The sequence below is a fragment of the Nelumbo nucifera genome, chromosome 2 (assembly GCF_055504915.1).
Source record: "Nelumbo nucifera cultivar China Antique chromosome 2, China Antique-T2T, whole genome shotgun sequence".
Taxonomy (NCBI): Eukaryota; Viridiplantae; Streptophyta; class Magnoliopsida; order Proteales; family Nelumbonaceae; genus Nelumbo; species Nelumbo nucifera.
Genome location: NC_142650.1, coordinates 49,283,152 through 49,306,532, shown reverse-complemented (window position 1 = coordinate 49,306,532; position 23,381 = coordinate 49,283,152). Strand labels below are relative to the sequence as shown.

General features: G+C 36.9%; 2 protein-coding genes across 2 annotated transcripts; one reads left to right on the top strand and one right to left on the bottom strand.

Annotated features, from left to right (window-relative positions):
- Window positions 1-449: 449 nt before the first annotated feature.
- Window positions 450-16,041, top strand: LOC104601038 (PGR5-like A protein). The gene is made up of 7 exons (XM_010264220.3): window positions 450-857; window positions 1,413-1,475; window positions 1,581-1,667; window positions 2,290-2,527; window positions 9,082-9,155; window positions 9,292-9,390; window positions 10,517-16,041. The coding sequence occupies exons 1-7, from the start codon at window positions 462-464 to the stop codon at window positions 10,607-10,609; spliced, it is 1,050 nt and encodes a 349-aa protein (XP_010262522.2). The 5' UTR covers window positions 450-461; the 3' UTR covers window positions 10,610-16,041.
- On the bottom strand, window positions 15,812-22,998 carry LOC104601036 (uncharacterized). The gene is made up of 4 exons (XM_010264219.3): window positions 22,523-22,998; window positions 21,821-21,924; window positions 16,139-16,268; window positions 15,812-16,040 (listed from the first exon to the last, which is right to left on the bottom strand). The coding sequence occupies exons 1-4, from the start codon at window positions 22,637-22,639 to the stop codon at window positions 16,002-16,004; spliced, it is 390 nt and encodes a 129-aa protein (XP_010262521.1). The 5' UTR covers window positions 22,640-22,998; the 3' UTR covers window positions 15,812-16,001.
- Window positions 22,999-23,381: the final 383 nt, after the last annotated feature.

Below are 23,381 nucleotides of genomic sequence, written 5' to 3'. Positions count from 1 at the left end.
CAGAAGAGAAAGAATTAGTAAAGAGTATCATTTTTGTAATTTTTAAGAAAAAAACTGTCCTATTAGGTACATATTTCAGCTTAATATATTTACATAGATAGATACTATATTGACACATTTTGAGAAAATTCGGATACCGAATCGTTTCATTTTAAAGTTGAGGGAACAAAGTGGAAGTAAAGGGTATTAATCGAAAATTTTCCAAAAAAAATACACATTTGCGAAATGCCAATGTCATCAAAATATATATAAAAAAAGATTTGCCACAAAATCCTGCATGCAGGACTCAGGACCGAGATTTTTTCTCAACAATGATTGCAATTATTCTGATCTAGTGGTTGGTACTTTATACTTGATAGTATACAACACGAACACATACAACGGGAGCTGCAGGGCCGGTAGTCAATTCCGTCACGTCTCAAAACTAGAAGTAGAAGAGTAACATGAGATCGTTATTTATAATGATGGTTCGTTATTACACGCCAAGAGAACAAAATGAGTGGCTCATAGTTATAAATAAACACACACCTTGTGGCTATAAGTTTAACTGCCATGATTGCCTGCTCCGCGACATCCCCACCACCACAGCTTGGTTCATGGTCGGCACAAGCACCTTCTCCCCGCCCTCGACCGGGTCGACTCTTGCTGAACTCACCAGGAACAACACTTTGTCTTCTCTGCTCCATAGAACGATTGCTCCTTTTCCACTCAAAATCTCAACCAAGAGTAATCGCGTTTCTGCCCGCAGCTTACGCAACTCCAATTCGGAACTGGCCCTCGTTGAGGGACCTTCATGTATTTTCGTTGGACCTATCGAGACGGCAAGTCAAGAAACCCTAGAGGCTCTTTATCGTCAGGTATGATTTGATTCTGTTTTCGATTACTAACTGCAATTTCGAAGCTCAATTTCTCGATGAATGATATCTTGACCCTCTACTGTTTTTTTTTTTAATCTATTTTTTTTGCCCTCTTGTTCCTGTCTACTTTAGTTGATTTAGACGCAGATTTGATGTTGAGTCTGATTTGTTCATGCGTGTTAAAAAGAGGAAAATTATAAAAGAGAAGGTGTTTTCATCCTATTTGTATAATCGCGTCTTACGATAAGAACCCAAATTGGTTTAAATTTGATGACTATATACTAAGGAAATACTGAAGCTATAGATTACTAAATCTAATCAAATCTTAACTTATTCAGTATGATCCATAGGTCAGATCCTTAAGCATTGATATTATTTATCTCACTCATCTTGTTACAATACTTAGCATTGCATGACATTATGAAGTTGTTTGTTCAATCAGTTTTGTCATGCTGGTGATTTTTATATTCATTATGGCATGACTTGACCTGCAACCAATCTGTTTATGATTAATCCTTTATTGTAGAAGAAACTAACTGTTTCTTATTGTTCTAGGCACGAGATGCTTATTACAGTGGGAAACCTTTGATTGTTGACGACATGTTTGATAAAGTAGAGGTGACTTTAAATATTATCTTTATCCCATGTAACTAGATATACATAATACATGGTGTCGTGGCTTACATGTTCAAATATTTGATTTTGTGAGAATATTCTGAACAGCTTAAACTGCGGTGGTATGGTTCAAAGTCTGTTATCAAGTATCCTCGATGCAGCCTTAGGCGACAATTAACATATGCAGATGCTGAGGTGATAATATATAGAGTTTTGTTTTTGCAAGATGAATTCACCCTTGACCTTGGTCATATATATGAGGTTGCATCTCACTGTTCCTCATAGTTAATATAGATAATGACTCTTGGTGGGGCATATCCTATAAAGAAGAACAACTTGACACTTTTTAAGGTTGTCCATGGACCTATTCTGAGTTGGTTATTTGTTTATTTATACTTCTTTGGCCACCAAAATCTTATCCTTAGATCAAAGGGTAGGGTTCTCTATTTTGATATTTGGTCTATGCCTCAACCAATAAGCAGCCAAATGCAGTTGCTGATTTAAATTGATGAACAATCACATAGAGGCCATTGCTTGATCCAATGGTAAAATCTTTTGCTGACAAGAACATGAGTTTGATTATGAGAGTGGCCAATTTGTGCAAAAAAATGCTGAAGGCTAGATCTGTATCCAGTCTACCCCTCCCAAAACCCTGGACGGCTGGGACAATCATTGGGAAAACCTTCATTGATGAGCAATCACATATATAAAAGGGGGGGATAATTCTTTTCTTTTCTTTTTTTTTTTTTTTTTTGAGTTGCTGCATGGGAGTACCATTTTCTCAACCAGAAGATTTAATGACTTGTGTGTAGGGCAGGAAGACCCTTCACAGGTTTTGGCATTAGCAAGTGTATGGATCCTGTTACTTGCATTTGGCAGCTTGGCTTTTCTTCTACCGACAATCTACACCGTTGGTCTGGCTTATCATGATGCATTAAACTCAAGATTTCCCCTGATTAGAGAAGCTCCTTCATTGGAATTTCTTGCAATGCTGAATGGCATTCTATTCATGGCATTGGGGTCTTTGATTGGTTATCCAGTTGCATCAGCTTCTGGTAATAATTTTCACTTGATGTCCTCTCAGCTATTAGTATTTATCTCTGGAAAGTGCAACATGAGTTCTGTTTCATGTTTAATCCATCATGATGATCTTAGTCAAATATCAATAGCAGACTATTTTTGAGAGGTGTCAGCTAAATCCTGAGAATAGTGGAAAACTATGATAACTAGATACGCATACATGCGTAAACACAATATACTACATGAATACTTTTAGATGTATATTAGCACCTTTAAATGTTGAATGGTATGTTTAAGCAAATTATAATATAAAAAATCTATATATGTTAGAAATGCAATTAATTTTGGCAAGGTACGAGTCTTGAGAAGTGACATTGAGCTCAAAGTATTAGATATAAAACATGATTTTAGCATATTATATGAGATGCATATACCTGTTTTTGTGTCTGGGATTTTAGTCTATGGAGAATTTAACCCTGTATCATGTATCCTTGTCTGTGCCCATGTCAATATCTGTATTTGGGCATTGTGGTAGAAGATAAAAAAAATGATACATCATGTAATGTGTACATATGAATAATAAAAGGATGCCATGTTGTATTTGTCAAATAGTAAATGCCAAAATCCCTAGGAACTACTGTGATTCTTTTCTTTGTTATCATTATTTGAAGTACATTAGTTCTTGATATATGCACAATGTTCAAAATATTGATATTGGGTGGTTCAGGTGAGTCAAAGTTACAATATGTATCGAAATTTTGAACCTTATATATATGCAATTAATCATGAACCCGTGCATTAACTTTATATATTGTATACTAGAAAAATACAGTTATGAAGTGGGAGATAATTGTAGTAGAATCTATTATGTCCTTGTCATCATTTCATTTTAAGATATCCATGAAATCATGAACTATAATTGGTTGTTTATGATATAAAGGTTTATTATTCAGTCAAGTTTTGTGCTCCATGTAGGTATAAAATCAGTTGCAATTGGTTTTTAAGTTAGTCATTGAAGTGATTCTAGACAATGTTTGAATGCATATGCTGTTATGATTTTGTCAAATTTATGGCACTGTGAATAGTCTTGTTGTTTTTAGCCATATAGAACATCATGAATCCATTGGGCCTCATTCTTTGTGTTTTTTTTTTTTTTTTTTTTTTTTTGTATTGTTGCAAAAATTGCTGTAAATATGTGAACTCATGAAAACCAAATCAACTGGGCATGTATTCACTGGGTGATTTGGTTTATCCTTTGACTTATAGCATGTTTGGGTTTTTTAAAAGGCCACAAGCAACTGTTATGATTATGTGAACTCATTGCTCTACATGTTAGGCTACTTTCATATTTCTTGATATTCCTAGCAAGGTAGTGGTTCTTAGAGGTAGTCTCCATTTTATCCTATGATAGCAGGTAGTTCATGTATCACTTGGGGTACCAACAACAAGCATAAATTGTTAGGCTACCTTGACATTTCTTGATTGTCACAGTAAGGTAATAGATATTAGATATTAAAGTAGTCTCTATTTTTTCATATGTTAGTAGGTTATTTTTGTATGTTTGGGGTAGGAAAATGGCATGCACTCATTGGGTGATTTGATTATTAGCATTGTTTACGTTTTATTGTAGGGTTGCAAGAAAGTGTTGTGACCATGTGAACTCCTTTAAACCAAATTACCTACACATGCACCCATTTAGTGATTTGGTTTTTCCATTTGATTGATAGCATGCTTATATTCCATTGGAGGGTGGCATGAAAATGTTGTGGTCATGTGAACTCATCGTTCAAGCTAGTCTGGTATTTCTAAATTGTCATAGTAAAGTAGTATACCCTAGAGGCAGTTTCTAATTTTTCATATGTTAGTTGTTAGTGTGTCATTGGGGGTAGCACCAACAAGATGCACTGATCGGATAATTTGGTTTTTCATTTTGTATTTTATTAGAAGGTTGCAAGTAAGTGTTGCGACTATGTGAACACATCGAAACCAAATAACCCAGGCAAACACCCATTAGGTGATTTGGTTTTTCATTTGTTTGATAGTATGTTGTGTTTTATTGGAGGCAAGGTTCAAAATATTATGTATCAGGGCCTTCCTGATACGCCCCTACAGGGGGTGTATCGGGTTAGGCCATGGTTTAGAGGGTAGCTGGGACTTAAACCGACCCCTCAAATAAGGGAGTGGACCCTAGAGACATACCTTCCAAGGCATCGAGATGAGGCTGGGTGACAAAGGGGTGCCTTATCACCTAGTCGCCTAGGCAATGGCTTTTTTGAATAAAAAACATGAGTCCTAGGACAATTACCAAGGTTCCATACCAAGCAGCAACCGTCTTTCACCACTAATTGTTTGTAATCTTCATAAAAAATGTATAGACTTCATTTAAACATAAAAATCAACATATTCATGAAAAAAGGAAAAAAGAAAAGAAAACTCAAAAAATAAAGGGGTTGAGCCTCTATTTTTGACCTAGGAAAGGAAGAAAGGAAAAGAAAGGATGAAAATGATCAACATGTGTTGATTGGACAAAATTTTGAGTTCTTCCATGCTTATCAGTTCAGGCTTTGAAGCCTTTGAGGGTTGAAGACACTATACATGTTAATTGGACCCTAACAAAAATAATAAAAAGAAACTAGTAATTTACCTCAAACTAATTTTTTTTTTTTGAAAAATGATAATTATTATTGCAAAATAAAGGGGAAGGATGTACAAAAGCTTTAGCAAGGTTGTCTCCATGGTTTTGAAGTCACCAAGGTGAGGCTAGGCAATAGGGGGTGCACTATTGCCTAGTTGCCTAGATAATGTGTTGAAGTATAGACAATCAACTTAATAATTATCCATATTTTTCACAAGAAAAGTATAAACTTCTTTTTAAAGTATTGGCAATCAACATATCCATGAGAAGAAAAAGAAGAAAGAAAAAAAATCCGAAAAATATAGGGTCCAAAACCCCTATTTTTGTTATAGGAAAAGAAGAAAAGAAAAGGTGGAAGAAGAAAATGTGTTGATTAGACAAAGTTTTAAGTTCTTCCTTATTGATTCAGGTTTGAAGTCTTTGAGGGTTCAATACAGCAGTCATTGATAAAAAAAGTAGTTAGCAATGTTTGTGTTGATTAAACCTTAACAAATAAGAAAATAATAAAAAGAAATTAATATATAAGCACACAAAATGAATAATTTTAGTTTAATAATGTCTATTTTATAATTACAATCTCAAAAAATTAAGAATATAAAAGTATTTTATTACACAACATACAAAACTGCTTGACGATTAGGTGAAGTGAGCCTCCAAGGGCTCCTTGTCGTCTATGTGCCTGCGTAGGCGTTGCCTTGACAACTATGGTTGTCTCATTGGCTGCATACTATTAAGCTCTCAAAATGTTCTTTGAAGATTTAACGTTTTCTTAAAATGAACTAAAAGAGATCTCAGCAAGAGTCATTTGTGGTATCAACATGAGTCAAACCGAAGAATTTAGTTTGAATAATGTTTGTTTTAATATTATAATGCCAAAAGTTAAGAATATGAAATTATCCAAGTGTGCCCTATAAAAAATATCTTAGCGGTTAAGTAAGGCGACCCTCCATGAACGCCTTATCGCTTAGGCATTGCCTTGACAGCTTTGACTAGAGGTAGTAGCAGGTTTTTCTTGTATTTTTTTTTTTCAGGTAACAACAAGAGACGTGCACTCAGTGGGGGGGTTTAGTTTTTTATTTGATTGGGGCATGCTTGTTTTCTATTAGTAAGTCACAGGGTAGTGTTGTGACGATGTGAAATCATCACTCTACATGTTAAGCTACCTTATATTACCTAATTGTCATAATTATCCTTGAGATGGTCTCTATTTTTTCATAGGGCAAGCGGTTATTTTTGTAACATTCGGTGTAACAATAGTAGATATGCCTTCACTGGGTTATTTGGTTTTTCATTTGATTGATAGCAGCATGTCCGTGTTTTATTGGATGGTTGCAATAAATTGTTTGACTATGTGAGCTCATCAAAACAATCACCCACACATGCATTCACTAGGTGATTTGGTTTTTCTTTTATTTATAGGATGTCCACGGTTTTTTAGAGGCCATAAGAAAGTATTATGATTCTATGAACTTGTTGCTCCACACATTACCTTCGTATATCTTGATATTCCTAATAGGGTAGTGGACCCTAGATCTTTAATTTTTCATATGATAGCGGTTGGTTTATATATCATCTGGGGTAGCAACAACAGACATACACTCATTGGGTGATTTGGTATTTCATTTGATTGATAGAATGTCTGTGACCATGTGAACTAGTTGAAACCAAATCATCCAGCCGTGCACTCACAAGGTGTTTTTTTTTTTTTTTTTGAAATTTGATTATTAGCATGTTACCAACTTATTGGAGGGTCACAAGGAAGTGTTGTGTTGTGTCCATGTGAACTCATCAAAATCAAATCACCCAAGCATGCATTCACCTAGATGATTTGATTTTTCTTTTGATAGATGGCAGGTTAGTGTTTTATTGGAGAGTCACAAGAATGTATTGTGACCATATGAACACATCATAATACATATTAGGCTACCTAGGCAATTCTTGTTTGTCATAGTAAGGTGGTAGACCTTGGAGGTAGTGTCTATTTTTTCATATGTTAGCAGGTTATTTTTTGTATCATTTAGGGTAGGAAAAAGGCATACACACTCATTGAGGGATTTGATTGTTACCATTTTTGTGTTTTATTGTGGGGTTGCAAGAAAATGTTGTGACCATGTGAACTCATCAAAACCAAATCACCCAGGCATGTGCTCATTGGGTGATTTGGTTTTTCATTTTTTTGATCAATAACTGCATATTTCATTAATAAATAGAGACAAACTACAAAAGAGGAGAGATAAAATCTCTTAACCCTCCATAAAAACTAAAATAAAGTTAAGTTGAGCCCAAAAAAACTGATTTCTTCCCACCCCTTGTTTTGCTAATGCATCAAACATCCATTAGCAGTTCTTTTAACTCAATTCAATTTCACATGCATGCCTCATGTCAGCCATTTAAATTTCTTTCTTTTATTGTTGTAGTTCCAAAGTCCGGTTCCTTCCTTTTGCAGCCAGACCACCACCAGCTTTGAGTCCCCTTCTATAACGAGCTTACTAATGCTCATGTCCTTTGCACACCTTCCAACATGGCCAAAATCTCAGCCCTCAAAGGTATCCCCTTCACTTGTTGGCCCTGAAAATAGACCAATAATTCTGCCCTCATTCCTGAAAACACCACCATACTTGATTGATAGCATACTTGTGTTTTAAATTGTCATTAGTAAGGTGATGATCGTTTGAATTAACCACTCAACTTCTTAGCCTACCTTGGTATTTCTAAATTGTCACAGTAAGGTAATAAACTGTAGAAACAATCTCAATTTTTCAATATGCTAGTGGGTTGTTAGTGTATCATTTAGGGTAGCAACAATAGGATGCACTCACTAGATAATTTGGTTTTTTGTTTGATTAATAGCATGTCTGTGTGTGCCTTGCTATTTTATTAGAGGGCCACAAGTAAGTGTTGTGGCCATTTGAAAAACATCAAACCAAATCAGCTAGGCAAATACTCACTAGGTGATTTAGTTTTTCTTTTGGTTGATAGCATATCGTGTTTTATTGAAGGGTCAAAAGAAAGTGTTGTGATTATGTGAACTCGTTGTTCCACATGTTAAGCTATCTTTGTATTTCTTGATTGTCAAAGTAAGGCAGTGGACCCTAGAGGCATAGTTTTCAAGGTGTCAAGGCGAGACTAGGTTTTTTTTTTTTTGAATAAAACCCATCTTTCACAATTAATTATCATCTAGTCACCTAGGTGATAAGCTTTTTGAATAAAAACCATGAATCCTAGGGTAATTCCTTGGGTTCCATAGCAAGCAGCATCTGCCTTTTGCAAGTAATTGTCTTTAATCTTCATGAAAAATGTATAATCCTCATTTGAAACATAGTAAATCAACATATTGATGAAAAAATGGAAGAAAGAAAAGAAATTTCATAAAATAGAGGGGGCTGAGCCTCTATTTTTGTCTTAGGAAAAGAAGAAGAAGAAGAAGATGATGATGATGATGATGAAACTAATGAATGTGTTGATTGGATAAAATTTTGAGTTCCTCCATGCTTATCAGTTCAAGTTGAAGTCTTTGTAGGGTTCAAGGTAGTATACATGTTGATTGAACCCTAAGAAATGAGAAAAATAATAAAAAGAAACTAGTATTTTAACTTAAACTGAATAATTTAGTTTAATGATGTCTATTTTATTATTACAATCTCAAAAAATTAAGAATATGAAAGTATCCAAGAGCACCATGTAAAAAATATCTTTCTGATTAAGCAAGGGTACCCTCCATGAGCACCTTATTGCCTAGGCAACGCCTTGACAACTATGGATACTAGTATTCTTTAATCAATACTTGGAAACTCAGCTACTCCAACTTGGTAATCTTGTAGTGAGGTGTTTTTGCTCTTACCAAGTTGAGTTAAAAACAAACAAAGGAGATTGTGAACAAAGGAGGTGATGATTGGGGCAGGGTAACATTATGATCTGAAACAATATTGTTTACTTGAGTGCAACTTGTTGCAGTTGGAGCACTTCAGGGCCTCTGGAAAAATGACTTGGTGGCTTTAAAGGGAGCATGCCCAAATTGTGGGGAGGAGGTTGGTTGTGATAAAGCATAGATTTTACTCATTTCAGAAATTTCCAAAGTTTTATGAAAATATTCTGAGTCCGTCTTCTTCAACAAAAAAGTATCTTGAGCCACTCCCTTTAAACACTAACTATATTTCCTTGCAGGTCTTTGCATTTGTGAGGGCAGATCAATCCAATCGAGCTCCTCATAAGGCAGATTGTCATGTATGTGAGTCCTCTCTAGAGTTCCGCACCAAGGTTGAGGTAAATATTCCCTATGTTCTTTTCTTATAGTCAATGCACATGCTGATTATAAGAAGTATGCATGAATTTACATGTAGAGCACTCTGTTTTATATAATCTATATTTTAGTTGACATTAATAATGAAAAGGAAATATTATCTATGGATTAGATAATAAAGCAATGGTTTCCCAAGTTAACTTCTTCCAAGTCAGTATGTTCCTAGCAATTGGTTGTTGACAAAAGAAAAAATCTAGAAGTTAGTTGATTTGGGAAAACATCCCAAACAACATGCACAGGCCTAAATGGAAAAAAAATAATAACAATTATAAAAGACTTATCTCTTGCTTTTGGAAATGATCCTTGATGGAAAAGATCCATAGTCTTTTTGTTGGATGGATATATACTCTTCAGTTTGCTTATCAAAAAAAAAAAAAAAAAAAGATCCAAAGTCTTAATACTGGCTGTAGAAGCTGTGCAATTTTCATGGTTTCTAAATGGAGTGAGATCTTTCAGCCAATATAGACATTATGCAACTGATATAAATGACTCTGATTCCTTTTTTTTTCCTGAGTGGAGGCATAAAATTCTGCACGAAATGCTTTACCATGCTATCAACCAAGAAAAGATATTCCGCACTTTCATTGTTTTATGGTGCCTATTGCCCTGGATGTAGAACTTGGTCTATTCAGCTATTCAATCTCAAGTCACAACTTTGAGGAAATTATGCCCCATTATCTCCCATTGGAAGGGTCTTAAATGCAGGATACTCAAACTTACCTTTTAATGAGTAGACAAATGTGAATTTAGGGTAAGAAGTTAAGATCAAGGAAGATGTTCCTAACGTTTTTTTTTGAAGATAAATAAAGAAAAAAATGTATTGCTAAAGATAAAAGCAAATACAACTTAAATAGGTGACAAGAGGTTACTCCCATAAAAAAACTGCAACAATACAGAAGAAGTGGAGGGAAGAAATTTCTGTTGAAAATTTTATTTCTGCTCCATATCATCTTAGATAATGTTGTAGGTTTTGAATAGAAATAGTTAATTCTACCCTTGCAATTTATGTTGGGTAAACATCGAATATCTGCTCACACGAGTACCATTCCTATATTCCTTACATGTGAATGGGATTGGGATTTTATGCAGCAATCTATTTCTAGACATGGCAGACGATGGGTTTACGGTCGCGTTTACTTGGTCCGACAAGGAGGTTCAAATCGTGGTCAAAGATGGTGGTAAATGATTTGATGGCACAGCCGTTATTCACTTGGCGTGCTATTCTCAATGATCATCATGTATAGTTGCTTCATTCTTTCATCTTGGTTGCCATGAGACTGTAATCTTAACAGACAAATAAACGTTAAGTTTTAGTCATTCAGCAATTTCACATTGGGGTTCTACAGTAGAACATTTGCTCGAGGACATGAGCTAAGTTTTTTTTTGTACCAATGGAATATTGCTTTCGCTGATAGATCACTTGGTTTACTGGGTATTACTTGTTAGGAGCAGGTGAGCCCGTCATTCGTTTAGTACCGATCCAATTAACGGCTTCCATTCCAATGGACTGTTTAGAATAGGCAACATCATTATTAGCTTGGCACAAATAAAAATGCTTTAAGAGTTTTCTCGAATGCAAGGGGAAGATGTCAATTTGCAAGCTGATGAAATTTCAATGGTCGGGCCATCGGGGTATGTATTGATGCTATGAACCATGAACTTGGCATCACCCCCAAGATCGAGCATCATGGATGCATGGTTGACCTACTTGGACGTCCAAGCTTTGGTTGAACGTGACTCATGAATTCATTCAAGGTATGCTTCTTGTGCCACATGCGGGGTCTGAGGTGCCCCCCCCCCCTCCCCTAATTGGTGCTTTCAAGATTAATGACAACGTCCTGGTCGGCCAAGAGAGGAGGGGGAGGGGGGTTGGTGAAATTCACCAAGTTTGGGGCATAGGAGAAAATCCATTCTCCACCCAATGAAATTTATGAGATAAAGATGAGATTTCTGATTTCTAAGCAAGCAATTAAGGATAGTGGGTCATGTAGCATGTAAAGTAGTGAAGGACTGAAGGGGTATTCTTTGATGTGCTTGATATGGAAAGGGAACAAAAGAGACTAGGCTATATGAATATATTCTTCCATGGGATCTCCCTTCTTCCACAACGAGAAGTTGGCAAATGTCCAGGAGCCTGTCAATGTCTTCGTGGCTTTACGCATGGATACATCAATACAAAAGCATTTTATAAGAGCCCATAAAAATACAAAAATCTCTCTTAAAGTTTTTGACAAAAACCTCTCTTGGATTTTTAAATAAATTAACAAAAACCTCCATTCCATCAATCACCGAGATGGAAAACATTAAACCAAAGAATCAAATATTTTGAAATGCCTATTTTGCCATTTTGCAAATTAGTTTGCATCAAGGTTCAAAGTATCGATACGTGTCGGCCCGTATCGTGCTGGTGGGGGGTGTCGGGGTTTTGACCGGTTCAAGGGGTGGAGGAGCCTTAAACAGGCCCCCCTGAATCGGTTTTGAAAAAAAATAAAAAAAAGCAAAAAAACACTATCGATATCACTCGATACACCCCTACCGACGTATCGGGCATGTTGATATTTTGAACCTTGGTTTGCATCTATTTTTACTAAAATACCCCTATCAACCTCTTTACTTGGCCTCTTTTCTTATCCCACTTTATCCAGTCTTATAGTTTCTCTTACTGTGTTTTCATTTCATTTACAAACAAAGCAAAATACGAGTTGCTTAAAGGGCCAAGTTCTCAGTAAACGAAGAGGAAGCAGTAGTAGCATCAGAGAAGATAAGAAAGAAAGCAATCAAGAAAGAAAGAAACACTTCGATTCCAGTTTCTGGTGAAATTGATGAACATAGAAGGGGGAAAGGGAATGGTGTGTGTCACAAGTGGAGCAGAGTACATTGCCTCATGGTTGATCCAGAGGCTCCTTTAGCAAGGCTACTCCGTTCGCACCACTGTTCGATTGGATCCAAGTACTTTCTTCTTTTTTGGGGTAAATTACAAAGACCCCCCATACTATAGGGTCTGTGACAAAGACCCCCTGTACTTTGTTTTGCGACAAAGACCCCCTTGTACTATGACCGTGAGACAAAGACCCCCTTCCGTTGAAATCCGCTGTTGCAATATTTTTTAATCCCCAACTACCCTTGTAGAGAAAAACATTGTTCATCTTCCTCGACCTCGTGATACACAAACAGCGGCGGTAGCTGTTGCGGTGGCAGCAGACTTCCGAAATCCTCCCTCTCTCTCTCTCTCTCTCCCCCGGTCTCTCTTCTTTCCCTTCCCCTTTCTTCTTCCCGATTTCCTCTATTTTCCATTCCTTGCATATGGAGAGAGAGAAAGAGAGAGAGAGTAACTATTTTCCGTACCTCTCCAACATCCTGTCTTTCTGCTCTTGGGTGAATTTCGTCCAAAACCTCTTCTTTGATAGAGGCTATGGTTGCGGAGACTGTGTTGCTCCCCCAAGTGCATTGGACTGGTAGACATTGAGGTCCTCGCTTGACGACTCAGTTGCTCCGCCACCAATTTCACCACGGCCTTCGAAGGCCATCATCATGGGAGGAATTGATCCCAGTGACGGACTGATAGGTAACCCTAGTTGGAATATAGTTGGGCATGCTTATATATATATTTTTTTGGTATAACCCTATAAAGATGTAGTTTTGTGAATTAGATATGACAAATTAAGCCTTTGAATCCGCCCTATGCCCAACAAACATGTGGTGATAAAAATCTACCTCAGATTATGTGAAAATTAACTCAACCCAGTTTTCTGCATACTTGGGCCGGCTCAAAACCAGGTAGCATCTATAAAATGCGCCTTCCAATCAGACCCATGTCCAATAACTCGGTTTCTTTACAGTTCAATCAGCGACTTTGGCAACCATCGCCACTCTCATTTACTAAATGGAAAGGCGACCAGCCGAAGAAATCAAATAAGTCGTCTTACAGGATAAAATGAGAGAGAGATATTTCAGGCTTTCAACTTTTGAGACGAAATGGTACCACCGGAAAGCTCTGCAAATTCTTTCCATTAAAAAATTATGAAAGGAGACTCAGGCCGCCGATGATCTCTTGGGTGCGATTCACGTCTTTCCATTAAAAAATCACGAAAGGAGAATCTAAAGAGAAACTGTCCCCAGTTTTGTTAGATTCTCTGTTATTTCTCGTCAGCTCTCTGTAACATCATTGCCTAACGACCGAATCTATTCACAGCTCTACACTACAATTAAATGATCCTTCCTATTAGCAAGGTCGTCGGCATGTCATGGTGTGATATAGTCAGTGACTCAGTGCCTCCGATCACGCCACCTTCCATGCCTACTACGGTCCCAGTGCCCAGTGTACCAGTGTCTTGACCAGTCAGGTGGTCTACTAGAATTGCGACCATAAACCCTTCTGGGCTCAGAAAAATTCCGTCCGAACAGGTACTCTGGGGCCCTCACTGGACTCTTCTCCGGGCTCCACATTTCAAGTTCCGGCTCACCGGCAAATTCGTTTGTCTCCCAACGTAGACCAAGAGACATCAAGGGAGGCTGCACGACAAACGCATCATAATTGCTTTGGTTAGCGTGAAAAGGGGATTGATACAGAACCCTATCCACCCATTCTGAGTCATAAAGCGAGGACCTCAATGCCTACCAATCCAATGCACCTGGGGGAGCAACATAGCCTCCGCAACCATTGTCTCTATCAAAGAAGAGGTTTCAGACGAAATTCATCCAAGAGCAGCAGGACAGGATGTTGGAGAGGAAGGAAAACAGTTTCTCTCTCTCTATTTTCAAGGAACGGAAAACAGTTTCTCTCTCTATTTTCAAGGAACGGAAAACAGAGTAAATCGGAAAGAAGAAGGGGGAGGAGAGAAAGTGGAAGGGGAAGAAGAGAGACCGGGGAAAAGAGAGGGAGGACTTCGGAAGTCCGCCACCGCTGCAACAGCTACCACGAAGATGAAGTGTTTTTCTCTACAAGGGTAATATGGGGATTAAAAAATATTATCAATAGAAGGCTAATGGAAGGGGGTTTTTATCTCAAGGTCATAATATAGAGGGGTCTTTGTCACAAAACAAAGTACAGGGGGTCTTTGTCATAAACCCCATAGTACGGGGGGGTCTTTGTAATTTACCCTCTTTTTTTCAACTCAACATCAGATCATGTTCAAAAAACACATTGACTTGTTTTGAGCATCTGCCAATTCCTCAAGAGTAACCTATTAACCCCTTTTAATTCTTTTTCAAAACCAAAGTTCGAGGAAGATGTAAATCATCTTAAAATCCTACCGGGTGCATCCAAGAAGCTCCAAATCTTTGAAGACGATCTCAACAGACCAGACAACTTTGAACCTGTAAATCTGTAATCGACGGCTGCAAGGGAGTCTTTCACTCCACTGGACACTGCTTAAAACATCAGTAGAGGAAACACTAGGCATTCTCAAGACGTGTCTGAATTGCAAGATGGTGAAAAGAGTCATTTACACTTCCTCTGTCTCAGCTGCTTTTACCATCAACAAGAACATCCGGGAAATTGATGAAAAAGTGTAGACAGATATGGATTTTTTCAGGGCATTTAATCTTCCTGGCGCTGCATATGCCATTTCTAAGACCGTCATAGAAAGGGAAGTTCTTCAATTTGCTGATGAACATGGATCAGATGTTGTTACAGTGCTTCTTTTGGGGTAAAATATGCATTTGGAAAGATTTGATTCTTTGGTTTAACGTTTTCTGTGTTGGTGATTGACAGAAAGGAGATTTTTGTTAATTTATTTAAAAATCTAGGGGAATTTTTTATTAAAACGAAACTATAAGGAGATTTTTATGATTGTCAGAAACTTCAGGAAAGGTTTTTTGTATTTTACCCAAAAATTTATTAGTGATATCAATATGCACCGATACCCAACTTTGGCCTTTGGGTGTTGGGCGTATGTCCTGGATTGCAAGGTTCAAAGTATCTTATATCTATACGCTCGATACCTCTAAAACAATCAATACACTTTTTTTTTTCAGTCAATGGGTATATTAGGAGGGGTTCTAACATTTAAACGAATAAACACATAAATGCCCTGAATCCTACTATTTAGCCTGATCGTAACCCTATTATAAAATATAAAACTTCTGGGGAATACTGATGACTTCCTGGTTTGTATTACAAAACTATGGATCATGATACCATTTCAAGAATATAGGATCAGACATTTCAATGCGATTATTCAATAGCAAATATTTGGCAAGTATGATGACAAGATACAGGCAACATCTAAGAGAAAAATTAGATAATTCATTCTCCGCAAACACTCAACTAAATTCCCTTTTTGGTAAAAGGATATTGTGGTACATTCCTCTCACCTGTATTAGTTGAAGCATCTATGTTCATGATCCCCGTATCTGCCTAATGCACAATCAAGACAACTCTAGTTAGATGAAACCAACAAAATTTCCATTGTTTTGTGGGCCTAGCGTAACATGTATTGAAACAACAAAAGACGTCAATAGAGTTGAGGATTTGATCCAACTGTTCAATAATAATGAACAAAATCTAAAAGTGAATAAAAAAGAAAAAATCACTTGGGCCAAAATAGTTGTTGAGTCAGCATGAACCAGCTGATCAGAAATGTGCCAAGCTGTATACAAGAATCCACACAAGCTGCACAATGGAAAAACAACAAGAAGATTCTCATTTAGTTGATGAATGAGTGGTCATTTAATCCATAAGTGCATGTTCCTATACACGACTATACATACCAGAAAAAGAGTTAAAGAAGCAAAAAGCCCCTCTTGAAGCAGTGTTCCATGGCCTCCAAAATCTTCTTCGTCAACCTTTAGTATTAATGAATAGTACCCATAAATAATCCCAGAAGATAGCACGAGGAATCTGGAAACAATTATGTCTTGTTAGATTCTCGAAAACAACATCAGAAAACACATGCACAGACACTGAAGTTGTGATGTCGAGACAGAAAATCCCAAAAAGGAGTTCTAACATTGCATAACTGAAGGGTTTTAAGGTAAAAGAGCAGTTTCTTTTTTATGTGTGACTTATCCCAAGTTTGTCCTACCAATAAATGTTAAGACAAATAGCCGAGTATGGTACATCATCGCAAAAAACGGACCAACAAAGGCATCACTGACAGTTAGCTTTAGGTCATGTAAGAGGATGGGCCTAAGACCAACTCCTTAAAGTTGACAAGCAGAACAAGCTTTTGAAGAGAATACATCATCGCAAAAGAAAAGCCCAATAAATGACATATTACTTGGGATTGTTTCTCTATCTCTAAGACCAGTTAGCTCTTTACTGCCAATGATCTAATAAGACTTAGGGGAAAACAGAGCCTAAGAAGTATCAAAATTCAAAATGGTTAGGGGTGGCCACGAGCCAAGCTCTTCACGAGCTACTCGAGCTCAGCTCGGCTCGGTTTCAACCGAGCTCGAGCCTAGATTATAGATTCGATTAATAAACGAGCCGAGCTCGAGCCTAATAGAGCTCGGTTCGTGAGCCGGCTTGAATATATATATATATATATGTATATATAATATAATTATAGAAAATAATATATATAATAAAAATATTATAATTCTTATTTTTGTTAAATATCAAATAAAAATATTTTTTATATATAATTTTTAATTTTTATAAAATATATATTTTTTCAAATCAAGCTCGAGCTCAAGGTTTTAGTTCGAACCGAGCTCGAGCCTTATACTTCCTAGGCGAGCCAAGCTCGAGCCTCATACTATTTGGCTCGGCTCAGCTCGAATCCACCCCTAAAAATGGTATAGCTTAGTCTCATAGGACAAGAATCTCCAAGAACTCTGAAACAGCATAGCAATGATAGGAAGAACTTAATGAAAGAAAGTTCAAAGGCTAGGCATTTTCTTGTCATCCTTACAAAGAAAATATTTAGGGAGTGGTGCTCATCATTTGCTCATGGTATCTCCACACAAGCACGTTTTTTTTTTTTTTTTGAAAGCACATATACACACGCACACCAAACACATAGTAGTTGATTTTTCAAAGAAAATCAACAAGGATACAACTACAACATGATGGACTTTCTTGCAATAAATTTGTCTCCAAGCAACAAAACAGAATATGAGACCCCTTTATAATTTATAGTAACAATTGTTTTCTGCATTATGGCAATACCATGGAAACTAAAACACAACTTATTGTCCTGAAGAGATAACCCATACACCAAGTGTGACAAATAAAATTTCTACTCATTCCGGCTGAAATAATTGACTGGGAATCTATATTTGATCTCATGGGGTGCAATGGAACAGTAGAAACATTTGATAAGGATGACCATTCTGAAGTGCCTCAGTGTGTATAGGAGCTTGATATACAGTCACTTTTTGACTTGTGCTAATATAATCTCTATAATTGGTGCAATCACATAGTTCAAGTAAACATATCATATTACAAAGGTATTAAGGTTGTAATGCCTGCAATATGGACCAGATAATGACCCCACACGAATACTACCTTCACCAACCACTAGATGTCATATGAAGGAGACTGCAACTTCAAGAAAAGCCCTAGTCCTTTTCCTTATAACAAGCATATCATGTTACTCTATTTTTGAAGTTATACTTAGAATGGATTATTTTCCTCCATTCAGTACCGTGCCTCACCATTCTAATGCATTTTTACATAAGACCATGACTAATTCCTCCAGCCAACAAGTTCCAATTCCCTGTACTCTCTTTTGCTTCATTATATGGATTTTTACAGTAGTCACTCAAAGCATATACCACCATACAATTAAAAAAAAAATACACTGAGGGATAATAAATCCCATGAGAAGGTGAGGAAGTTTTCACATCTAGTGGCACTATCATCAACTATATCTCATTCATGAGGAATCACCTACGTAAACCTTGTTCATCCACTCTTCCCTAACAAGGTATATATCTTCTTTTAACAAACAGGTTATCAATGTTCCCTAATTAACTAAATTAATGAGCTTTTCAATGCCCCTTGTCTAGAGCCTTCAACTTACCCAATTTTTTTCCTTAGTGATACGGTTATTGGCCTTTGTCCCACACAACAAAGCCATATCAGCAATCATCAAACTCCAATGTGACTAATAAGGGGGGTTATTTGGTGCAATGGATTCCAATGAGGCTAACAATGGGAACCAGCTGATGCTGTAGCAGCATGATCTTCATTTTAATTTTAAGTGATGATGTTACCTTTTTAAAACCTTCTTTGTAGTGTGTGTGGTATATTTGTCTTGGTATATAGTAAATATTTCATTCATAGCCAACAAAGCTTTCACCATGTCGATGTTTCTCTAATCTCTCATGTTTATCAAATTTCAACTGGACCATTGAAGGATTCTGAATGTGCTAAGTTAGCTGCTTTGCAATCCACAGCAGAGAGCAGACACCTTAGGCCTGTGATAGGAAACACAACAAGACAACTTTCCACAGGCCCTGAGGTGCCTGTAGAAGGGTTCCCCAAGCAGCTCAACAGCCTTCTAGCATTTCGCTTGTTATTATTTGGCAACAGAGAATAATATTACAAAACCCTGAACAGTCTTCCTGCCAAGTTGCAGGTCAACAGGGTGGCCTTGCCTGGCTTAAAACAAGGCTGGGCAGATTTCATGGTTTCTTGAAAAATAAAATATCTTACAAAAAATTTTAAAAACTACATTTAAATATTTATACACAGGTAAAATATATTGGCAAGCACTATTATTGCCTCTTTTTTTATCCCAAGTTCTCCCTCTTATAATTTAAAATGCCATTTTGACTGTAACACCCTTACTTTGTCAATACTCAATACAAAGACCTTGTCCTTGCCAAATCTTTTTTTTTTTTTTTTTTGAAAAAGATGGTTTTATTAAAAAGCAGGAGGTACATGAGTAGATGTACACAGAAATTACAACTCACAGGTTAAGTAGGAAGAAAGCTATCAGTAAACAAGAAATCCCTGTGAGCACCAGCTTTTGCAAGGCCATCAGCAGCAGAGTTTAGCTCCCTAGGGATCCAGCCCAACTGTGCATTTAAGTTAGAGAGGATATCTCTAGCTTCAGCCAAAAAATGAGCTCAAGCCCATGGACCACTGCCCGGGTCAGCTAGCCACTTGATGGTATTTGCCAAATCTCCTTTTATGAGTATGTTCTGGTAGCCCAGATCTCCTGCTATCCTGATTCCAGGTAATGCTGCCATAACTTCAGCCTTTGTTGAAGAGGCTTTCCCAATTGGTCCACTGAAAGCCCAATTAATTGTACCATATCTTCTAAAAATTCCACCAATTCCTGCTGCACCTGGGTTTCCAAACGCACTTCCGTCAAAGTACAGGGTTATCCTCTGGTTCTGCTTCCTCTTTTTTCTACCCACTGGCAATCCATTCTGGTTTCATGGTTATGGTGGATTTGACCCCCCCAAAAAAAAAAAAAAAATTATCATTTTGATTGAGGAAATTAATTGCTTCCATTTTTTTTTGCAACTCCTAGCTTCAGAAATTATTTTTTGTGTTTTTGGGTAATAATCCATAACAATTGGATTGCTTGGTTTGGCGATAAGAGAGCTGATTAAAAATATCTTTAAGCAATATCAATTCCATTTGATGATTAACAAGCAGGCATTAGGATTTGATCAGTTTGAACCTCAAAACCCAATTTATTTTAAACTAGTTTATCGAAACATAACTATATCCTAAAAGCCTATCTATTTTTTAACAGGTTGAGGTTCAAGGTTCTTCAATTCTCAAACTAGTTCCTACAGTTCACATTTGATGAAAGAACAGTCACTCCATCAAAAGAAACCTAGACATATGGGGAAAATAATTATTATACTAAGTGTCTTCGACAAATCATAAAAGAGATGGAAGCAACTAATAGTTCAAAAAGGAAGGGAAACATCAAAACATGGGCATTACAAAGGAATAGCTTGACAATGAATCAACTGGAAAAAGGTATTTTGGTCCAAATAACATCTTAAATTTTAAGTTCTTCTACCAGGTCATGCTGTAACAAAGAGAATTTTTATTAAGAGAAGCAATAAGGCCTTGAAATTCCTTAACAATCCCAAAAGACATCCCACTAGGTCAGACAAAAATCAAGATGAAGGAAGGTAACTAAAAATGAGAGAATGACCCCTATTTTAACCCTAATCTAAACCTCATTAGCTGGTTTTGCAATGCTGTTCCTTCATTGGAAAGATTCACTACCAAGCCCTTTCTTCCAAAAAGCTTTCGAAGCCTTGGGAGATGAATAATCTGAAGCCTTTCAAAAGAGAAATAAACTCAACTGTTGTAGAAATAACCTCCCAAATGGAATGCCAATTAGTACCTGGATACCTGACATACCTGGCCCAATTAATAGGGTTTCTGTGCATAAATACACCTAGTTTGCCCATTTTCCTATGTTGAATTATGTATTGTTTTGATTGACTAGTAAGATGTGTGTCCTTGTATGTGTATTCAGATGCCCATAGGCATTTTCCATGACAATCTCCAAAGCTCATGGCATAAGGACACAACAATAAAAAAATGGATTGCATAAATCAACTATAGAAAAAGCAGGAAAACTTTGAAACCCAAAGTTTTGAGTTCATATTGGCTATGTTCTTTCTTGTGATAGTGTTTAAGAGTCATAATGCTGACATCTCATGCGGACTTCAACTTGGAACATCATTAAGGCTCTAAAAGAAGTGTTGTGCCAAGTATTGGCATGGCCAGACTTGTTTGTTTGAAGTTGTCCTGTTAAAACTGTATAGCCTTGTCTTTTATGCATGACAAGAATTTTATTTCTGTATCTGTCAGAGCTGATCTCCATCCAACCAACCCAACAAGGAATCCAAATGTCCATAACCCTAGTACTCAAAGTTGACTTCCAATGAACTCCAAGAAAAGGCTGTAATAAAGATAAAACCAAACTTCTTTTAAACTTCATAGCTAAAGATTTTAGCTTGGAGTGGAACAAAAGTCTGGCTCATCTCCACTTAACACTACAATGATAAAGAGCCACTCTGATTTGGCATGACAAAAGAAACTTCATAAGCCTTGCCAATTAAGTTCTAGAACTCAAAAAAAAAAGTAACAGAATTTTTTTTTCAAACCAACATCTAGTTCCAGCTATTCATAATCGAATAGATTCATAAAGGACAAACAAGAATGTTCTGGCACTCAGTTAACTAAAAGTGTGCTGGTTTCCTAGGAATCTTTTCTGAGGCCAAAACACATCCAGAATGCATTGTTTTGGATCAGCATTTCGAAAAATGAATTACATCCACAGAAGTACATGCCGTTGAAAGAATGTTAACAATAGCATCTCAAATCATATATAGGACCATTGAATATGGTTCTTAAAAGAAGCAACAATAAATTGATTGCTGAAAAATACCATATTCATTAGATCATAACGCCTTTTTCTTGGATATTATAATGTGCACCATTAATTTAAATTTTAAACTTACACAACAATCCATATGGCCCCTACGAAAGGAACAGCTCCCCACAGTAACCCGCACACAAGAGCGACCACCTGTCGAATCCAATGCAAGACATCTCCCAATTGGTCCTACAGCAAAAAGTAGCCCAATCAAAATGTTATCTCTACTTGGATTTTTAATCTGTGGGTACGATCACAACATATAGACACCAATAAGATCTCTGATTATTTTTAAGAAGTGAAAGAATTCAAAGGTAGTAATGTATACGGTTGGAAATTTTGAACTTTTCTACTCTACAAAGACTTGCGATACATTAAAAGAAGAAACATAATTTCAACTATAGAAATCGATAAAGTAAACTTCACACCACAGGGTTGGGACTTGGGAGAAGATAACAGCATTCTTCCTCAAACTCAAAGTCAATGAAGCAACCTTGAGCCGCAATATTGAAGTGGGGAAAGAAAAAAAGTGAGAATTTAGAAAGGGGGTATCTTTTAACTTTACTAATTTGCAAGAAAAGAAGGAAAAACATCTTTACCCATCTCTCGTTCTGTCAAACAGTATGACAAATTACTAACTTTTACCCAGGAACTAAATAACAGATCAATTTGCGGACTACCTTAATTCCTAACCAAACACCTATACAACACTACATCAATTCAAAACAAATAAAATAAAGAGCACTAGAATTGCAAGAAAATTAAAAGACAATCATAAAATCAGTACCTTGTCCCAGGAAGCTTCAGGATCTAACAACTTGGCAAACTTAAAAGGAGAGATGTGACCGTTCTGCTGTTGCAGCTGGTGGTGAATATTGAATTTAGTCGATTTTCCTTCTTTCATACTGATGATTCAGGAGACAGATTATGTTCTCAAAAATTCCCTAACTTCAAACGAAACTCAGACGCCAGCAAACCACTTAATTCAACTCGGATCAATATCCCGCCCCTGTTACTTACTCTGTTAGCAGCAGTAGTAGCAAATAACGGTGCATGTTAGGGTTCCGGAGCGGCGATGGACTACACAGAAAAACCACTTGTAGTTTGATCTATTGAATCGGCATTATTACTGTAGTGCAAATTTACCATTAAAATAATAATAAACTAATGCTACGCTTAGTAGATTGCTGGTGGCTGCAGGCTACCAGGTACCACAGCCCAGCCAGCGCAGAGAGAGAGAGAGAGAGAGAGAGAGTTTGTAAACTGTTACTTTCCCTCGTAATAATCTCGGTTGATTTAATTGCACATGGGGTTATTTTTGGTAATTAAATCCTACGCGGTCGTACACACGCTACAAAGTAGGAATACGGATCCATCACCTGTACGAACACTGAGGAAAGTCCGGCGTTTCGCGAGCTTTCCACGGACGCAGCTCAATCAACGGTGATTGAAATGTGGCTCTAGTACGGAAGTTATTAAAATTAAAATCATCGAAATGGTGGTTTCGATAATATCAACCGTCCGATCAAAAGTTAAAGGTGCCAACTACCAATGGCACCATTTCATGGTTGCCCGTTAATTGGGTCCATTGGTAGGATATATGATTAGGGATCTACTGATTGGATTGCGGCGCTACTAATCATGTA

Excerpts from the sequence above, each read along its gene's own strand:
- LOC104601038 (XM_010264220.3), top strand. The coding sequence starts at position 462 with ATGATGGTTCGTTATTACACGCCAAGAGAACAAAATGAGTGGCTCATA. Across the intron at positions 9,156-9,291 it reads GCCCAAATTGTGGGGAGGAG|GTCTTTGCATTTGTGAGGGC; the intron begins GTTGGTTGTGAT and ends ATTTCCTTGCAG. Across the intron at positions 9,391-10,516 it reads AGTTCCGCACCAAGGTTGAG|CAATCTATTTCTAGACATGG; the intron begins GTAAATATTCCC and ends GATTTTATGCAG.
- LOC104601036 (XM_010264219.3), bottom strand. The coding sequence starts at position 22,639 with ATGAAAGAAGGAAAATCGACTAAATTCAATATTCACCACCAGCTGCAA. Across the intron at positions 21,925-22,522 it reads CTGAAGCTTCCTGGGACAAG|GACCAATTGGGAGATGTCTT; the intron begins GTACTGATTTTA and ends TTTTTGCTGTAG. Across the intron at positions 16,269-21,820 it reads GGGGCCATATGGATTGTTGT|ATTCCTCGTGCTATCTTCTG; the intron begins GTAAGTTTAAAA and ends AATTGTTTCCAG.